Genomic DNA, 19873 nt, shown 5'->3' on the forward strand with positions numbered 1-19873 from the left:
TAAATCCGATTTCCAGCAGGTTTAGCTGGCAAGGACGTAGACGATGGGGAGATGGAGAAAGGGGGAGGCGGGGAAGGAATGGAGAAAGGGGGAGGCGGGGGAGGGATGGAGGAGAGAAGTGTTTGTAGGAGAAGCCAACCAACAAGGGCCTCGTTGCAGCCTTGTCATCATTCCTCTGCAGCCACCTTCAGAGGCTTTGCCTGCCTGCCTGCCTGCCTGCCTGCCTGTATGTCTGCCTGCATGTCTGCCTCCCTGCCCGCCTGCCTGCCTGCATGTCTGCCTCCCTGCCTGCCTGCATGTCTTCCTCCCTGCCCGCCTGCCTGCCTGCCTGCCTGCCTGCATGTCTGCCTCCCTCCCTCCCTCCCTCCCTCCCTCCCTCCCTCCCTCCCTCCCTCCCTCCCTCCCTCCCTCCCTCCCTCCCTCCCTCCCTCCCTCCCTCCCTCCCTCCCTCCCTCCCTCCCTCCCTCCCTCCCTCCCTCCCTCCCTCCCTCCCTCCCTCCCTCCCTCCCTCCCTCCCTCCCTCCCTCCCTCCCTCCCTGCCTGCCTGCCTGCCCGCCTGCCTGCCTCCCTGCCTGCCTCACTCCCTGCCTGCCTCCTTGCCTGCCTGCCTGCCTGCCTGCCTGCCTGCCTGCCTGCCTGCCTGCCTGCCTGCCTGCCTGCCTGCCTGCCTGCCTGCCTGCCTGCCTGCCTGCCTGCCTGCCTGCCTGCCTGCCTGCCTGCCTCCCTCCCTCCCTCCCTCCCTCCCTTTTCCTCCTCCTCTCCTCTCCTGCCGACTCCTCCACACTGCTTCTGCTTCAGTCTGACATGAGAGAACATGAGTCTGCACTCTGCAGTCTCCTGACCCTCCGGGGTCCCTGGGGGGGCCGGGGGGCCCTGGGGTCGTGCTGAGGGTCGCCCTGGGAGTGGGATTATGTTTGGGCAAGCGTAAAATCCACATTTCATATTTTCAGTCGCAGTCCAGAGCACTTCTATTTGCAAAGCTCTCAGACATGATCCAATTATATGTTGGGTGCGTGTGCTGGTCCAATGTGTGTGTGTCTGTGTGGTGACTTCTAAAGCCCTCCGTCTTCCTGGCCTACAGAAACCAAATCCCTTTAGAGCCGTCGTGTGGAGCCATCCACGGACCACCTGATCCAGTACCTCTCCTCTTAACTGTCATCACTGATCCCGTGATTGTCGCTGTTTCAGTGGATCAGAGATGGGAGAAAGGACTATCTCTGACCCTCTCTACCCTCTAGGGATCACAGTGCTTGTTCCCTCTGACTTCCTGACATGGGTCCCTGACTCTGGCATCTGATGCTGGGAGAGAGAGAGAGACTGAGAGAGAGAGAGGGAGACAGAGAGGATATAGACGGAGAGAGGCAGTGAGAGGGATAGAGAGACAGAGAGGATATAGACGGAGAGAGGCAGTGAGAGGGATAGAGAGACAGAGAGGATATAGACGGAGAGAGGCAGTGAGAGGGATAGAGAGACAGAGAGGATATAGACGGAGAGAGGCAGTGAGAGGGGTAGAGAGACAGAGAGGATATAGACAGAAAGAGGCAGTGAGAGGGGTAGAGAGACAGAGAGGATATAGACGGAGAGAGGCAGTGAGAGGGGTAGAGAGACAGAGAGGATATAGACAGAAAGAGGCAGTGAGAGGGGTAGAGAGACAGAGAGGATATAGACGGAGAGAGGCAGTGAGAGGGATAGAGAGACAGAGAGGATATAGACAGAGAGAGGCAGTGAGAGGGATAGAGAGACAGAGAGGATATAGACAGAGAGAGGCAGTGAGAGGGATAGAGAGACAGAGAGGATATAGACAGAGAGAGGCAGTGAGAGGGATAGAGAGACAGAGAGGATATAGACAGAGAGAGGCAGTTGTTCCCCCATCTGTCCCCGGTCAGACACCAGAGTGGAGCAGCTTGTACTTGCGGGGAGAGAGAGGGGTGAGAGTGCTGGCTCGCTCGTCCTCGCTGCTAATGCATGTCATGCCATCACAGGGCACTTGGCTTCCTGTGCTAATGTAGCCTCTCAGACCTGCACAGGCCTCCTCTTTGTCAAGCTTTAACTGGTGCCAGTTTTTTCTCTGATGCCAACACTCCCGCCTGCTCTCTCTGTGTAAGACAAGCCTGTGTCGCCGTGACTGTAAGATATACCCCCCGTTACGATTGAGGTGCCTGAGAAAACGAAGCGTTTAGATGGGGCTTAAGTGTTCTTCTAGAGTCCTGCGGGCTAAGTGAGGTGGGGTCGTGTTGGCTTGTCCTTTCTCCACGCAGCTCAACAACGTAGCTTGTTGAAGCTAAGAGGAACACCTCATTCCACGAAGTGTGCAGCTCTGAACCAGCTTGATTTAAGATACCTGGGATTTGTTATCCAGTCACACGGTACAGACAGATATTCTGCATCTCCCCCTATCTCTGCTTCTTCCCTGTGACGAGCTGACAGCTGACAGCCCACATCTCCTCTCTTTCATCTCAGGGTGAATGCAGGGTTTGATATCTAGAGCAAAACAAAAACAACTTCCACCAAAGTCTTTGTTTTGTTTGTTTCAGCTGTACTATTTATAGCCAGCCTGATTGATCTGAGGGAGGAAGGGTTGGTCTGTGTGCCAGCCAGGAAGCTCCTTTGGCCAAAACCCTCCTCCTTCTCCTTCTCCTCCCAGGAGAGAGAGAGAGAGAGAGAGAGAGAGAGAGAGAGAGAGAGAGAGAGAGAGAGAGAGAGAGAGAGAGAGAGAGAGAGAGAGAGAGAGAGAGAGAGAGAGAGAGAGGAGAGAGGGAGAGGGAGAGGGAGAGGGAGAGGGAGAGGGAGAGGGAGAGAGGAGAGGGAGGGAGGGAGGGAGGGAGGGAGGGAGGGAGGGAGGGAGGGAGAGAGAGGGAGAGGGGGAGAGGGGGAGAGGGGGAGAGGGAGGGGGGAGGAGGGGGAGAGCCCGCCCTCCCTCTAACAGCAGATCAGGGAACTTGGGATTAATGTCGGGTATTCCTGTCAACATCAACACCACTGAGGTCCAACTTTTAGCCCTACATTTAAAACTGAAACAGATGAACATGAGCTGGCAGACTGGTCTGTTACTAGGGAGCTGCCGCTCTGGGTCATTTACCATGAAATACTGTTACCTACTAGTAAAGAATTAATGTGTTGGGTACTGTACTGCATCATATGATGTACTTCATATTAACCCTGTGTGTGTGTCCACAGGGCTCCAAACGCGTTCTGAGATCAAATGAATACATCCTCCCTCCCAACGGGTTGATGGAGACTGAACTGGAGCTCTCCTTCTCACTACAGGTGTGTTCACACACACACACACACACACACACACGCTCATAAGAAGGAGTCCTGGTTATTGGACAGCGTGGATCCTCCCAGTGTCTCCTTTGCCTGATCTCTGACCCTGTGTATTCCAGTACCCGCATTTCCTGAAGAGGGATGCCAATCGTCTGCAGATTATGCTTCAGAGGAGGAAACGCTACAAGAACCGCACCATGCTGGGGTACAAGACGCTGGCACTGGGACTGGTCAACATGGCAGAGGTAAGACCTACAGGCAGAGGTATGACCTGGAGGCAGAGGTACGACCTGGAGGCAGAGGTACGACCTGGAGGCAGAGGTTAGACCTGGAGACAGAGGTTAGACCTGGAGACAGAGGTTAGACCTGGAGACAGAGGTTAGACCTGGAGGCAGAGGTTAGACCTGGAGACAGAGGTTAGACCTGGAGGCAGAGGTTAGACCTGGAGGTAGAGGTTAGACCTGGAGACAGAGGTTAGACCTGGAGACAGAGGTATGACCTGGAGGCAGAGGTATGACCTGGAGGCAGAGGTATGACCTGGAGGCAGAGGTATGACCTGGAGGCAGAGGTTAGACCTGGAGGCAGAGGTACGACCTGGAGGCAGAGGTACGACCTGGAGGCAGAGGTTAGAGGTTAGGTTGTGTACCACCACCAAGCCTTCCTCCCATCGATAGTGCCATTCTCTCTCCATGATTACTGCTCGCCAGCAGGAGCGTCCACATGTGTCTCGGAAAACCTGGTCTCCTACCAGGGTGGAGATGGTCTCCTACCAGGGTGGAGATGGTCTCCTACCAGGGTGGAGATGGTCTCCTATCAGGGTGGAGATGGTCTCCTACCAGGGTGGAGATGGTCTCCTATCAGGGTGGAGATGGTCTCATACCAGGGTCGGGACGTGGAGTAGATATTAACCTTTGGAGCTGTCAGATGTGAACGCAAAGAGGCGGAGACACATTCCGTGTGAGTGTGTGTGCGAGCAGACTGCAATGTGTTCTCCATTCTGCTCTGTCATGCAGCCGGGGTGAACAAGCATCAGAGTTCTGGTGAATGTTGAATCCCATAGAGTCATCATGCTTCCATCTTGTTCTCATATTTGAAGTGTCAGACCAGTTTCTCAGAGGATGTCAGTGGTTAAACGTTTTACCTCAAGGACTGTCTGCAGCTGAAGAAACCATGTTGTGTTCTCTTAACAGTGGGGCTTCTATCCAGGGAAATCTGTGCTCCCAGGGAGCAGCTGTATGGAAGATGAAAACATCTCTCTTGACACGAGCAATTTAATTGTGAATTGCGAAATGCTGTGGTCTGTGTCTTGATCTAATTTGATCTAAAGTGAGTAAACAGATTGATGACATTTAATTCAGGGTGTCAGATGGCTGAGCGGTTAGGGACACGGGCTACCAATCAGAAGGTCGTTGGTTCAATTTCCGGCCGATGACGTTGTGTCCTTGGGCAAGGCACTTCACCCTACTTGCCTCGGGGGGAATGTCCTTGTACTTACTGTAAGTCGCTCTGGATAAGAGCTGCTAAATGTAAATGTAAATTCAGAAGCTGGATTAAAGCAATACTGGAAAGTGACATAGTCATCTTGGAAACATATGGTGTCAACATATAGATATTGGATTCCTTTTTCTGTTGATGCTGATGTAACTGGTGACCTATGAAGGGAACTAACAGGCCGGGTGTCGTAACTCAGGATCCACAGACAGTGTTTTCAGACCAGAGGAACTGTGGGTGTAGATGGGTCTGTCATCCCGTTAGGATGATAACAGCTCTCTCCTCCCTCCCAGCCTGGCTGTGTGACTGATAGACCGAGGGAGATTGTGTTGGACTCCAGAAAAATCTCCCAGGGAGACCTGGTATCCGTCCTGTCGTCAGGCCTGACGTGAGGCCCCGGCCTGACTGACGTGAGGCCCCGGCCTGACGTGAGGCTTCGGCCTGACTGACGTGAGGCCCCGGCCTGGCTGACGTGAGGCCCCGGCCTGGCTGTAGTGAGGCCCCGGCCTGGCTGACGTGAGGCCCCGGCCTGGCTGATCTGAGGCCCCGGCCTGGCTGACCCTGGTTAGCTTGTCTGACAGGAACAGATGACAGGAGTAGCGACATTATACAGTACTGAGAAAGTGATGTTATTAATGAACAAATCCTGTTGCTAACACTGGAGACTGCTCCATGTTAAAGACTTGATGTGCCTCTTGATGCACGTTCATATGGAGAGAGAGGGGGCTTGTGATCCATGTGATGGACCCCAATATGACATGGCGTGGATACTCAACTGGTGTGTGTGTGTGTGACCAGGTGATGCAGCACCCTACAGATGGAGGCCAGATCCTGGGTCTCCATAGCAACGTGAAAGAGGCTCCGGCGCGTGTGGCTGAGATCAGCGTGTTCTCCCTGTCCAGCCAGCCCATCGACCACGAGGACGCCAGCACCCCGGCCGGACGCAAGACCAAGACCTCAGGTGGGCCTCCAGAGCTGGGCCTCTAAATACCTGGGGCTGCCTCTACCAGGGGCTGCCTCTACCTGGGGCTGCCTCTACCTGGGGCTGCCTCTACCTGGGGCTGCCTCTACCTGGGGCTGCCTCTACCTGGGGCTGCCTCTACCTGGGGCTGCCTCTACCAGGGGCTGCCTCTACCAGGGGCTGCCTCTACCAGGGGCTGCCTCTAATACCTGTAAGGGAGGACTACCACACAGCCAAAAGAAGCTAAACCGTGTGATTCCAGCCACCATTTTCTAGCCTAGCTAGCTGGTACTACCTGACCTGGCCTCTCTCTCTCACTTTCTCTCTTTCTCTCCCCCTCTCTCTTCCTGTCTCTCTCTCTATCTCTCTCTCTCCCCCTTCTCTCTCTCTTTCTCTCTCTCTTTCTCTCGCCCTCTCTCTCTTTCTCTCCCCCTCTCTCTTCTCTCTCTCTCTCTCTCTCTCTCTCTCTCTCTCTCTCTCTGTCTCTCTCTCTCTCTCTCTCTCTCTCACACACTTTCTCTCTTTCCCTTTCTCTCCTGCACATGCTCTCTACTCCTCCGCTGAGGACTCTACTAATCCCCCTGGCTCTCCCTCTCTTTCTCTCTCTCTCTCTCTCCCTCTCTCTCTCTCCCTCTCTCTCTCTCCCTCTCTCTCTCTCCCTCTCTCTCTGTCTGTCTCTCTGTCTCTCTCTTTCTCTCTCTCTAATCCCCCTGGCTCTGACCAAGGAGATGGGATCCTCTTCAGCCATGGTTGCAAAGTAACACTTGTGAGAGTTGAGTGCATGCAGGGGGCTTTTGCCTCACTGCTCTTAATCTGAGAGAGGGCGAGGCAGGGGCCTTGCAGTGGTTATGAAGGAGCTCGATCATATGAGCTCATGCACAAAGTATTAGACTGGTGTCACTCGCAGGGAAAGGAAGATGTTTTATCTCTCTATTTCTTACTCCTCTATTTCTTTCTCCCGGCCCTCCCTCATCCCTCCTCCCCTGCCCTCCCCTCCTCCCTTCCCCTCCCCTCTCCTTGTGTGTGACTGTGTGTGTGTGACTGTGTGTGTGACTGTGTGTGTGTGACTGTGTGTGTGTGTGACTGTGTGTGTGTGACTGTGTGTGTGTGTGTGACTGTGTGTTTGTGACTGTGTGTGACTGTGTGTGTGTGACTGTGTGTGTGTGACTGTGTGTGTGTGTGTGACTGTGTGTTTGTGACTGTGTGTGTGTGTGTGTGTGACTGTGTGTGTGTGTGTGTGTGTGTGTGTGACTGTGTGTGTGTGACTGTGTGTGTGACTGTGTGTGTGTGTGTGTGACTGTGTGTGTGTGTGACTGTGTGTGTGTGTGACTGTGTGTGTGTGACTGTGTGTGTGTGTGTGACTGTGTGTTTGTGACTGTGTGTGTGTGACTGTGTGTGTGTGTGACTGTGTGTGTGTGTGACTGTGTGTGTGTGACTGTGTGTGTGTGTGTGACTGTGTGTTTGTGACTGTGTGTGACTGTGTGTGTGTGACTGTGTGTGTGTGACTGTGTGTGTGTGTGTGACTGTGTGTGTGTGTGACTGTGTGTGTGTGTGACTGTGTGTGTGTGACTGTGTGTGTGTGTGTGACTGTGTGTTTGTGACTGTGTGTGACTGTGTGTGTGTGACTGTGTGTGTGTGTTGCCCTCTCAGATCGTTCTCCAGACATGGATAACGACTCGGAGGATGAGGATGACAGCTACTCATCAGAGCAGGAAGCGAGTGATGATGCTGTCCACCAGGTGACTCACACACACACACCGACCCCAAGTCATGAACAGCCCCAGTATGAACAGGCTTGTCTGATCAGCGTAGTTCTGTGGTCTGGTAGGTCATCACAGCTGCTGTCTCTTCTAGGATCTCTACGACGAGGATGACGATGTCAGGAAACCAAAGAAGAACAGGAGGAAGATGATCCGCTCCACCTCCATGACCAGGGTCAGCCTCCGTGCGCTCTGATAGGCCTGCCTAGCAGGTCACATGGCCCACAGTAGGACGACCGCTCCAGCCGTCTTTGATAGTTGTGTTTACAGCTGCTTTCCTGTATCCCTGTGGTAGGATATGGATGACTGAGTAGCTGAGGACATGAGCTTGCATGTCCACCTAGTCAAGCAGGGGAGATTCTACGGCCCATTTGTTCTAGTGAATTTAGAGGAGCATGTAAACAGACATGAGGTTCAGTTGAGAGAGATGATCATGTTCTTTATATAGACCAGCTAGGAATGAGTAATCCACTGCACAGTTACCGTGACGATGGTTGACAGCCCAGACGAGGCTCACAGGCTGGGTCAGATGGGGGGGGTCATTAAGACGCCTTTTCATTCATTCTGTCATTCTTCTCTTTTTCAGCAACCAAACTTCAAGCAGAAGTTTGTGGCTTTGCTGAAGAGGTTCAAGGTGACAGATGAGGTACGGTGTGAGAGAGAGCAGAAGCTTTCATCCAAGACACGATGCAGAGGGGGGAGTTGAACCTGCCACCTTGTGATCTGCAGTCACGCTCTACCCACTAAACTACAGTATATCCATCCTGTCCATTATAATATCTCTGTCCCCTCCCACCTAGGGGCCCAGGGCGGGGGGGGGTACTGCCTCCTCAGTCTGCCTGTTGCGAGGCTCTCATTCAACCAGCTGTGACAAACAGATGTTATTAAATTGCCCTCAGGGAAGTGGAATCTCTAGGTATCGACTCTCAGTACAGAATGTTGCCGTAAAGTGTTTGTGGAAGAGCTAACTTCACAGGGAGGAGAAACTCACTGCCAAACACAGCTGTCCCTGGCTGTGTCCTCTCCTCGCTGCTGTGGAATTCATACATCTGTCAGCACAGAGCCTTGCCACAGCACACCCACTCTCTGGTCCACACCCCTCTGCTCTCCCTGGCACGGTTCTAATGATCAGTTGAGATCCAGGCCAGAGAACAGAGGGGTGATCAGGTGTCCTCTGGTGTTGTGCTCTGCTTGTGCTGTGTGTGTTCTGAGGCCTGCTCCTGTGTGTCCAGGTGCTGGACTGCGACCGTGTGGACCAGGCCCAGGTCGTGGAGGAGGATCTGGACCTGCTGTACGACAGCCTGGAGGTGTACAACCAGAGTGACAGTGGGCCTGAGGTGGAGGACAACGACAGCGTCCTCAGCACACCCAAACCCAAACTCAAGTAGGTCTCCTGGCCTCCAGCCTCTGACCTCCCACCATCCTCTCAGCCTCTTAAAGCTTAACTCTCTTTTAAACCTCTGGAAGACTGTCTCTCTTGGATCAGTTTAATTCTGGATGAGTTGAACTCAGTTTAAGTCTTTTAAAGTTTAAAGTACAAAATGTTCAGTTAACCTGTGTTGTTCCTCCAGGCCGTTCTTTGAAGGGATGTCCCACTCCAGCTCCCAGACGGAGATCGGAAGCCTCAAGACCCAGCTCAGAGACCTACCCTGTCCTGTAAGTTACAGACCGACCCTCTGCCCCTCCCCCTCCCCCCCCCGCCCTCCGATCTCTGGTGTGTGACTCAGTGCTGCCCCCTGTTGGAGGGCTTGGTTGGCTGCACCTGTGAGAGAGCCGGGCATGCCCCTCCCTCAGGGCTGCAGGGATTCCCTGCTGAGCCTTGGGACTCTTGCACCAAGGCCAGACACTCAGAGCATGAGGGCAATGTCATCCCAACACATCCCTCCCCCCTACCCCATACCAGGAGGGGGTTTTACTGGGCCATCTCTCTCCAACAACCCCAGTAACAGTCCTGGGGTATTTATAGGATCTGACACCAGATCCCTGCCCATCCCAGATAGCAGATAGGAGGGAGCAGTCGCAGAATTCCTGCAGTGTGATTTATGTGGCGTTGGAGAGACACAGGCCAGACGCTGGTTCTGATGACACAGACAGAGACAGGCTGTTTATAACAAGGAGTCAGGCTGTTACACAGACAGGCTGTTTATAATGTTGACCTGCATCAGGCTGGAGCGTGACTGACCAGAGATCAGTCCTCCCTGCTCACTGACCCTGACCAGAGACCAGTCCTCCCTGCTCACTGACCCTGACCAGAGACCAGTCCTCCCTGCTCACTGACCCTGACCAGAGACCAGTCCTCCCTGCTCACTGACCCTGACCAGAGACCAGTCCTCCCTGCTCACTGACCCTGACCAGAGACCAGTCCTCCCTGCTCACTGACCCTGACCAGAGACCAGTCCTCCCTGCTCACTGACCCTGACCAGAGACCAGTCCTCCCTGCTCACTGACCCTGACCAGAGACCAGTCCTCCCTGCTCACTGACCCTTCGTTAGCTTAGTGAGCAGTTTCTCATCTGTCCTGTAGGAAGAAGTGACTGAAATGAAGCCTGTCAGCTTCAGGTTTCATTCTTTCATAAACACCTGTCAGAGCAGACAGCCATATGTGCTGAGAGTCAGAGAGAGAGAGTCAGAGAGAGAGAGAGAGTCAGAGAGAGAGAGAGAGAGAGAGAGAGAGAGAAAGAGTCAAAGAGAGAGAGAGTCTTAGAGGGAGAGAGAGAGAGAGAGAGTCAGAGCGAGAGACAGAGTAATAGAGAGTCAGAATGAGGGAGAGAGAGTCAGAGAGAGAGATGGAGAGAGAGAGAGTCATAGAGAGAGAGAGTCAGAGAGAGAGAGAGGGAGAGAGTCAGAGAGGGAGAGAGTCAGAGAGGGAGAGAGTCAGAGAGAGATAGAGGGAGAGCGAGAGAGAGTCAGAGAGAGAGAGAGAGAGTCAGAGCGAGAGACAGAGAAATAGAGAGTCAGAATGAGGGAGAGAGTCAGAGAGAGAGATGGAGAGAGAGAGAGTCATAGAGAGAGAGAGTCAGAGAGAGAGAGAGGGAGAGAGTCAGAGAGGGAGAGAGTCAGAGAGGGAGAGAGTCAGAGAGAGATAGAGGGAGAGCGAGAGAGAGTCAGAGAGAGAGAGAGACATAGAAATAGAGAGAGAGAGAGAGAGAGAGAGACAGAGAGAGAGTGTCAGAGAGAGAGAGAGAGTCAGAGAGAGAGAGTCGGAGAGAGAGAGCGGGAGTCAGAAAGAGAGAAAAGGAGTGAGAGTAAAGAATGATTGAACTGAACTGAACTGAGTAAAGAGGAGAGGCAGGATGCTCCAGAACTGGTCTCTGGTCCTGGTTATTTATATCCTTCTGGTCAGATGAGAACCTACTTCTCTCGCTAGCTGCTGTCTTCGGGCTTGCATGTGTGTAACCATGTCTGGGAATCCATTAACCACCACAAGACAGGTCACACAGATGCTCTTTACAGGAGAAGTTCAGACTGTTCAAGGTTGCTAACATCTTACTAGTGCTCCCCTCTGGAGCGCTGTATAACGTGTGTGTGTGTGTGTGTGTGTGTGACAGATTGGAGACTTCCTCTCGGTGGACAGGTGTAAAGCAGAAGGAGCCAGATGTCAGGACATCACAGACACTCCTGCTGGGGTTAGTTCAGTCACCTCTCAGTCCTATTCTACTGCTGGGGTTAGTTCAGTCACCTCTCAGTCCTACTCTACTGCTGGGGTTAGTTCAGTCACCTCTCAGTCCTACTCTACTGCTGGGGTTAGTTCAGTCATCTCTCAGTCCTACTCTACTGCTGGGGTTAGTTCAGTCACCTCTCAGTCCTACTCTACTGCTGGGGTTAGTTCAGTCACCTCTCAGTCCTATTCTACTGCTGGGGTTAGTTCAGTCACCTCTCAGTCCTACTCTACTGCTGGGGTTAGTTCAGTCACCTCTCAGTCCTACTCTACTGCTGGGGTTAGTTCAGTCATCTCTCAGTCCTACTCTACTGCTGGGGTTAGTTCAGTCACCTCTCAGTCCTACTCTACTGCTGGGGTTAGTTCAGTCATCTCTCAGTCCTACTCTACTGCTGGGGTTAGTTCAGTCATCTCTCAGTCCTACTCTACTGCTGGGGTTAGTTCAGTCACCTCTCAGTCCTACTCTACTGCTGGGGTTAGTTCAGTCACCTCTCAGTCCTACTCTACTGCTGGGGTTAGTTCAGTCACCTCTCAGTCCTATTCTACTGCTGGGATTAGTTCAGTCACCTCTCAGTCCTATTCTACTGCTGGGATTAGTTCAGTCATCTCTCAGTCCTACTCTACTGCTGGGGTTAGTTCAGTCACCTCTCAGTCCTACTCTACTGCTGGGGTTAGTTCAGTCACCTCTCAGTCCTACTCTACTGCTGGGGTTAGTTCAGTCATCTCTCAGTCCTACTCTACTGCTGGGGTTAGTTCAGTCACCTCTCAGTCCTACTCTACTGCTGGGGTTAGTTCAGTCACCTCTCAGTCCTACTCTACTGCTGGGGTTAGTTCAGTCATCTCTCAGTCCTACTCTACTGCTGGGGTTAGTTCAGTCACCTCTCAGTCCTACTCTACTGCTGGGGTTAGTTCAGTCATCTCTCAGTCCTACTCTACTGCTGGGGTTAGTTCAGTCACCTCTCAGTCCTACTCTACTGCTGGGGTTAGTTCAGTCACCTCTCAGTCCTACTCTACTGCTGGGGTTAGTTCCTCTCCTCCACATGACCTTTATCTGCTCCATCATGATGGGCCTGTCTGCACCCTCATCCCCCAGCAACACTCCCCACACACACACACCAATCACACATGCACACACACGCCACAGACACACCCCACACACACACACCAATCACACCACACACACACCCCACACACACTCCCCACACACACTCCCCACACACACACACCCCACACACACCCCAGCATCTCTGTACCTGACAACCTGCCTGTCTCTCTTTCCTCTCCATCTCTCTCTCCGCTCTTCATCTCTCCATCTCTCTCTCCGCTCTTCATCTCTCCATCTCTCTCTCCGCTCTTCATCTCTCCATCTCTCTCTCCGCTCTTCATCTCTCCATCTCTCTCTCCGCTCTTCATCTCTCCATCTCTCTCTCCGCTCTTCATCTCTCCATCTCTCTCTCCGCTCTTCATCTCTCCATCTCTCTCTCACCTCCTCTCTCCACCTTAGCCAGCACCTCGCTTGTAGAGGGATTGTTCTGCTGTCTAACCTTACTGTGTGCGTGCCCCAGGACCCGGAGGCCCCGCCCCCGGCCCCGCCCCCGGCTCCCAGCCCCGTGGAGGTGGTCAGTGTCTGGGAGGTGAATGCAGACCGTCTGGCCAGCTCTGTGGGCAAACTCTGCAAGACCGAGTCCCAGAACCACATGTCTCCCAGGTACACAACACTATCCTAAACCCTATGTCTTCCAGGTACACAACACTATCCTAAACCCCATGTCTCCCAGGTACACAACACTATCCTAAACCCCATGTCTCCCAGGTACACAACACTATCCTAAACCCCATGTCTCCCAGGTACACAACACTATCCTAAACCCTATGTCTTCCAGGTACACAACACTATCCTAAACCCCATGTCTCCCAGGTACACAACACTATCCTAAACCCCATGTCTCCCAGGTACACAACACTATCCTAAACCCCATGTCTCCCAGGTACACAACACTATCCTAAACCCCATGTCTCCCAGGTACACAACACTATCCTAAACCCCATGTCTCCCAGGTACACAACACTATCCTAAACCCCATGTCTCCCAGGTACACAACACTATCCTAAACCCCATGTCTCCCAGGTACACAACACTATCCTAAATCCCATGTCTCCCAGGTACAGGTGTGTGACCTCATGAGAACCTCGGTGTGTGTGTGTGTTCTCCAGCAGAGCAGAGCCTCGTCTCCAGCGCCGTCCTCGCAGCACCTCCATGAAGGACCGTCAGAACTCCAAGACCCAGAACGACCGCACCTGCAGCATGGACAGTGACTTCTCCCTGGAGACACGCCTCCTAGCCCAGGTAACCTCCCACACCCGGACACTGTGCTCAGCCCTCCTAGCCCAGGTAACCTCCCACACCCGGACACTGTGCTCAGCCCTCCTAGCCCAGGTAACCTCCCACACCCGGACACTGTGCTCAGCCCTCCTAGCCCAGGTAACCTCCCACACCCGGACACTGTGCTCAGCCCTCCTAGCCCAGGTAACCTCCCACACCCGGACACTGTGCTCAGCCCTCCTAGCCCAGGTAACCTCCCACACCCGGACACTGTGCTCAGCCCTCCTAGCCCAGGTAACCTCCCACACCCGGACACTGTGCTCAGCCCTCCTAGCCCAGGTAACCTCCCACACCCGGACACTGTGCTCATGTGGCAGGCGCTGTTATCCAAAACGACATACAAATAGTGCAGATAGAAAGAACAGCAGTTTGGAGCTCAGAGTGTGGATGTGTGAGCCCCATCTCACCCACCAGACACAGTGAATCATGTTGGATTGATCCTACCTTGACGGTGGACATACTTGAAAGACACAAATCGATATAATGAGGCTGGTGTAGTATTACAAGCCAGACTGTTGTTGTGTCTGCCTCCTGATTGGCACAGGTTCCCAGGAAGTCTGTGTACGACCAGCTGAACCAGATCCTCATCTCAGATGAGCGTCTCCCAGAGAGCATCATCCTCATCAACACCCTGGAATGGCAAGGCCAGGTGTGTGTGTGTGTGTGTGTGTGTGTGTGGAGGTCTGTTTGTCCGATTCTAGTATTTCATTCTCTATATTGATCTCTCTCTCCCGTTCACCCCCTTTATCTCTCCCCTCTCTCCATACTCTCTCTTTCCTCCCCTCCCTCCCTCCCCTCTCCCTCCCTCCGCCCTCCCTCCCCTCTCTCTCTCTCCCTCCCCTCTCTCTCCCTCCCCTCCCTCCCCTCTCTCTCTCTCCCTCCCCTCCCCTCTCTCTCCTTCCCCTCTTTCTCTCCCTCCCTTCCCTCCCCTCTCTCTCCCTCCCCTCCCTCCCCTCTCTCTCCCTCCCCTCCCACCCCTCTCTCTCCCTCCCCTCTCTCTCCCTCCCCTCTATCTCTCCCCTCTCTCTCCCTCCCCCCTCTCCCTCCCCTCTCTCTCCCTCCCCTCTCTCTCTCCCTCTCTCTCCCTCCCCTCCCTCCCTACTCTCCCTCCCTTCCCTTCCCCTCCCTCCCTACTCTCCCTCCCTACTCTCCCTCCCTTCCATTCCCCTCCCTCCCCTCTCTCTCTCCCTCCCCTCCCTCCCTACTCTCCCTCCCTTCCCTTCCCCTCCCTCCCCTCTCTCTCTCCCTCCCTCCCTCCGGTGTCCTGCAGTACGTGGCGGAGGTTCTCCATGAGCAGGGTCAGCCCATCGTGTCCACCTGCTCTGCAGCTGATGTGCAGGCTGCCTTCAACACCATCGTAGCACGCATCCAGAGATTGTGAGGCTCACACACACGATGTGTACAACTGGCCTTGTGGGTAGTTAGTTACAAGGGTAGTTAGTTAGAAGGGTAGTTAAACGGAACACACACACACATCCCTCCGGGCTTCATAACTGAAGAAATGATGCAATAACACAAAGCCACAAGTTCCAGATCTGTCTGTGCTTTATCCTTTAACAGTCTTTACACAACTGCTCAACACATGTTGGCTGTTAGCCAGTTAACTTGTTCATTGCAATGCCTCAACTCTGCTAGTGCATGCTCTCTACAGTTTACTCTGTTCTCTTTAGTTTTCTCTCGTTCTCTCTCTCTGTATTACTCTCTACATCTCTCTCTGTCCTACTCTCTACATCTCTCTCTGACCTACTCTCTACATCTCTCTCTGTCCTACTCTCTACATCTCTCTCTGTCCTACTCTCTACATCTCTCTCTGTCCTACTCTCTACATCTCTCTCTGACCTACTCTCTACATCTCTCTCTGTCCTACTCTCTACATCTCTCTCTCTCTGTCCTACTCTCTACATCTCTCTCTCTCTCTGTCCTACTCTCTACATCTCTCTCTGACCTACTCTCTACATCTCTCTCTCTCTCTGTCCTACTCTCTACATCTCTCTCTGTCCTACTCTCTACATCTCTCTCTGTCCTACTCTCTACATCTCTCTCTGTCCTACTCTCTACATCTCTCTCTCTCTGTCCTACTCTCTACATCTCTCTCTCTCTCTCTGTCCTACTCTCTACATCTCTCTCTCTCTGACCTACTCTCTAGTTCTCTCTCAATTCAATTCAATTACATTTTGTTTTATTAGCATGACAGTCATTACAGCTGTATTGCTAAAGCAAGAGGCACAACAACAAACAACCATACATCAACAACACCATTCAAAAACAACATTAGGAACGACAGTCAGTATTGTCCAAAACAAAACAACAAATCAAAACAAAAACACCCTAAGTAAATAACTACATTGAGATGGACAACACATATTACAAATAGAATTTCAAGGCTGGTCACATTACATTCAGGTTTTCCCTGATTTCATGGTACTCTTACATAGGGGGGCTGTGTGTCCCTCTCCTAAGAGTACTTTCATCTTTTCATTATCAGACAGTGAAGTGAATGATGGTACAAGGGATTCAAATGTATCAAGAAATGCTGTCTGGTATTGCAGTGTAGTAGAAAGTGCTGTCTCTACCTCACCTGTCGTACAGTGGCCACACACTCTGGACTCTTCCGGTAACCAGGTTTTCTTATGTCTGCCTTTTTCAATGGCCAGACTGTGGTCTCTGATCCTGTATTTAGTCAGGATCTGTCTCTGTTTTACATCTTTTACGGTATAAAGATATTTAGCCAATTCATAGTTTCTGTTTAGGGCCCAATAGCAACTTAGTTTGTTTTGTGTTTTGGTTTGGTTGTTCCAATGTTCCAGATAGGCCTTTTTGGTTTGTTGAACACTCTCTCTCTATGTCCTACTCTCTAGTTCTCTCTCTCTATTCTACTCTCTAGTTCTCTCTCTCTCTGTCCCTGACTCTCTCTTCATGTATCTCTCTCTGTTAACTTCATAAGAATTCATCCTTTCCCATAAAAGGCATTGTTCAGTCCCTCTCTGTCTTTCTCTGTGGTCCATCCTCCCTGACAGTCAGTTCTCTCTGCAGACAGGAAGTCAGTTCCTTCTGCCTGGCTCATGTCTCCTGCTCTGCTGGAGTCCTCAGAGCAGCCAGACAAGCAGGGTCTGCACACACCTGCCCCTCACCTGTCACACACCTGCCCCTCACACAACCTGTCTCCTTCAGCTGCTACACACACACACACGGTAACAAGCTCACCCACTCTCTCTCTCTTTTCATCTCTTCTCTCTTTATTTAACACACACATACACCCTCTCTTTCCCTCCATCTGTCTCTGTGCATCTCTATTTCCATTTCCCTATTTTCCTCCACCTCTCTTATCTCTCTCCGTCCCTCTGACTGCCGTGTGGTCCTGCAGCTGTAACTGTAACGCCCAGACTCCTGCCACGGTCAAGGTGGCGGTAGCAGGTGACCAGAGCTACCTCAGCACCATCCTGAGGTTCTTTGTGGAGCAACTGGCCAATAAGACGCCAGACTGGCTAAGCTACATCCGCTTCCTGGTCATCCCCATCGGTACGGCAACCAACTGTACACCCTAACCCCACTTAGCATCTCCACCTACCACCTTCACCTCCACTCCTGTGTAGTTCAGCTTGTTGATGTTCATCTGCGTGGTGTCTCCAGGTTCGCACCCCCTGGCCAAGTACATGGCCTCGTTTGACAACAGGTTCAACAGCATCTTCATGGACTCTGCATGGAAGGAGCTGTTCTGCCGGGCAGAACGACCCACCTCAGGTAGGGCTGTGTGTGTGTCCCTGTGTGTGTGTGTGTGTACGTCCACATCAGATTCAGTGTGTTATGTTTACACAGCATGTGTTGTGTTTACACAGCATGTAACCCGTGTTACCAGGGTGTTTCTATGTTGACAGAGAAGCCCGATGTGGCAGCGCGTGTGGCTCAGTACCTGGCGGGGGCACAGCTGTCCCACCAGATCCCCATCTCAGAAGCCATGCTCACCTACAAGCAGAAGAGGTACAGCTCAGCTAGGTCTCCGGAAGGGCCTGTGTGTTCTTCATTGACTTGTTTGTTTGTTTGTTTATTTGTTTGCTTTGTGGTTTAAGTTGAACACTGTTCCTCTCTAACAGAGAGCAGGGGGCCTCACTGTTCCTCTCTAACAGAGAGCAGGGGGCCTCACTGTTCCTCTAACAGAGAGCAGGGGGCCTCACTGTTCCTCTCTAACAGAGAGCAGGGGGCCTCACTGTTCCTCTCTAACAGAGAGCAGGGGGCCTCACTGTTCCTCTCTAACAGAGAGCAGGGGGCCTCACTGTTCCTCTAACAGAGAGCAGGGGGCCTCACTGTTCCTCTAACAGAGAGCAGGGGGCCTCACTGTTCCTCTCTAACAGAGAGCAGGGGGCCTCACTGTTCCTCTCTAACAGAGAGCAGGGGGCCTCACTGTTCCTCTCTAACAGAGAGCAGGGGGCCTCACTGTTCCTCTCTAACAGAGAGCAGGGGGCCTCACTGTTCCTCTCTAACAGAGAGCAGGGGGCCTCACTGTTCCTCTAACAGAGAGCAGGGGGCCTCACTGTTCCTCTCTAACAGAGAGCAGGGGGCCTCACTGTTCCTCTAACAGAGAGCAGGGGGCCTCACTGTTCCTCTAACAGAGAGCAGGGGGCCTCACTGTTCCTCTAACAGAGAGCAGGGGGCCTCACTGTTCCTCTCTAACAGAGAGCAGGGGGCCTCACTGTTCCTCTCTAACAGAGAGCAGGGGGCCTCACTGTTCCTCTCTAACAGAGAGCAGGGGGCCTCACTGTTCCTCTAACAGAGAGCAGGGGGCCTCACTGTTCCTCTAACAGAGAGCAGGGGGCCTCACTGTTCCTCTAACAGAGAGCAGGGGGCCTCAGTGGCCAGAAGGGATTCTCCACACGTGAATAACATGCAGACACAGTACCACTCAAATAACACTGTCCAATTCCTCTCTCTCCCGTGTTCTCTTGGTTTGCATTCAAGGAAGAGGAGTTTGTATTTTGATTTTTACATCAGGTATCTTTACTGAAGTTTCATTTGTATCCCTGTCCTTGTTCCTTTGACCTGCTTGACCTTTGTGTTTATCTGTGTGTCAGCTGTCTCAACCCCCCCCTCCCACACACACACACACACACACACACACACACAGCTGTGTGATCTGGCTGTCCGGAGGGATCCTGTATGGTCATCCATCTCATTGTGACCCCAGAGTGAGCTCATCCCACCCAGTTCCATCCAGGGACATGTGTTCCACCCAGGGACATGTGTTCCATCCAGGGACATGTGTTCCACCCAGGGACATGTGTTCCACCCAGGGACATGTGTTCCACCCAGGAACATGTGTTCCACCCAGGGACATGTGTTCCACCCAGGGACATGTGTTCCACCCAGGGACATGTGTTCCACCCAGGGACATGTGTTCCACCCAGGGACATGTGTTCCACCCAGGAACATGTGTTCCACCCAGGGACATGTGTTCCACCCAGGGACATGTGTTCCACCCAGGGACATGTGTTCCATCCAGGGACATGTGTTCCATCCAGGGACATGTGTTCCGTCCAAGGATGGTACATGAGTGTTCCTGTGTGGTCCTGTCAAGACAGTCCCTCTCTGGACAAACTAACCCTCCCTCTGGTCCTCTCTGTCCCAGCCCTGACGAAGACTCCTGTCAGAAGTTTGTGCCATTTATTGGGGTAAGAAATCTTTTTATATGGTGATGATTCATAAGAAAGCAGTAACCTGAAATGTTTCATTGTAACATTTGATGAAGTGGTAATAACAATCTCCATTAACTGAAATGTGTGTGTGTTCCAGGTTGTGAAGGTGGGAATCGTGGAGCACAGTCTCTCAACCTCAGGTGAGACTGTGTGTGTGTGTGTGTGTTCCAGGTCTCTCAACCTCAGGTGAGATTCTGCTCTCTGTCAGAGATGCTTTTCACAGAAAGTCACAGTATAGCTGGTCTCCCTACAGACCAGTCTCTCTCCAGACCAGTCTCCCTACAGACCAGTCTCCCTACAGACCAGTCTCCCTCCAGACCAGTCTCCCTACAGACCAGTCTCCCTCCAGACCAGTCTCCCTACAGACCAGTCTCTCTCCAGACCAGTCTCCCTACAGACCAGTCTCTCTCCAGACCAGTCTCTTTCCAGACCAGTCTCTTTCCAGACAAGTCTCTCTCCAGGCCTGCTCAGATGAGCTTTTAAATAAAAACTTTGTTGTTTTTGTTCCAGTGGACTCTGACGACGCCCTGGGAGGCAGCGCGGGGGTCCTGGCCTCCCCACCCCCCCCGCCAGCGGGCCCCTATGGGAAGGAGGTGGGGGGCACCCCGCCCCAGTCCCCCTCCGTGTCCTCCACCCTCTACGGAGCCGGGTACACCTCCAGCACAGC

The 19873-nt window shown here is 52.8% G+C and overlaps 1 protein-coding gene across 2 annotated transcripts in view; it reads left to right on the plus strand.

Annotated features, from left to right (window-relative positions):
• LOC146268678 (phosphofurin acidic cluster sorting protein 2) overlaps positions 1 to 19873 on the plus strand; it is a 47238-nt gene that overhangs the window by 22424 nt on the left and 4941 nt on the right. Inside the window, exons 3-21 of one of the 2 annotated variants that reach the window (XM_084708991.1) lie at positions 3178 to 3267; positions 3387 to 3512; positions 5557 to 5719; positions 7370 to 7458; positions 7574 to 7654; positions 8066 to 8125; positions 8712 to 8863; positions 9051 to 9135; positions 11027 to 11104; positions 12702 to 12844; positions 13354 to 13483; positions 14064 to 14168; positions 14790 to 14896; positions 16884 to 17038; positions 17150 to 17260; positions 17395 to 17497; positions 19140 to 19182; positions 19304 to 19346; positions 19717 to 19855. In XM_084708991.1, coding sequence (XP_084565117.1) covers positions 3178 to 3267; positions 3387 to 3512; positions 5557 to 5719; positions 7370 to 7458; positions 7574 to 7654; positions 8066 to 8125; positions 8712 to 8863; positions 9051 to 9135; positions 11027 to 11104; positions 12702 to 12844; positions 13354 to 13483; positions 14064 to 14168; positions 14790 to 14896; positions 16884 to 17038; positions 17150 to 17260; positions 17395 to 17497; positions 19140 to 19182; positions 19304 to 19346; positions 19717 to 19855 — 2003 coding nt within the window. Of the gene's footprint in view, positions 1 to 3177; positions 3268 to 3386; positions 3513 to 5556; positions 5720 to 7369; positions 7459 to 7573; positions 7655 to 8065; positions 8126 to 8711; positions 8864 to 9050; positions 9136 to 11026; positions 11105 to 12701; positions 12845 to 13350; positions 13484 to 14063; positions 14169 to 14789; positions 14897 to 16883; positions 17039 to 17149; positions 17261 to 17394; positions 17498 to 19139; positions 19183 to 19303; positions 19347 to 19716; positions 19856 to 19873 lie in introns of both variants that reach the window. The other variant, XM_084708990.1, reaches the window with a different exon arrangement.

This window comes from Hypomesus nipponensis, chromosome 11 (assembly GCF_054491055.1).
Source record: "Hypomesus nipponensis isolate SF chromosome 11, ASM5449105v1, whole genome shotgun sequence".
NCBI classification, from domain to species: domain Eukaryota; kingdom Metazoa; phylum Chordata; class Actinopteri; order Osmeriformes; family Osmeridae; genus Hypomesus; species Hypomesus nipponensis.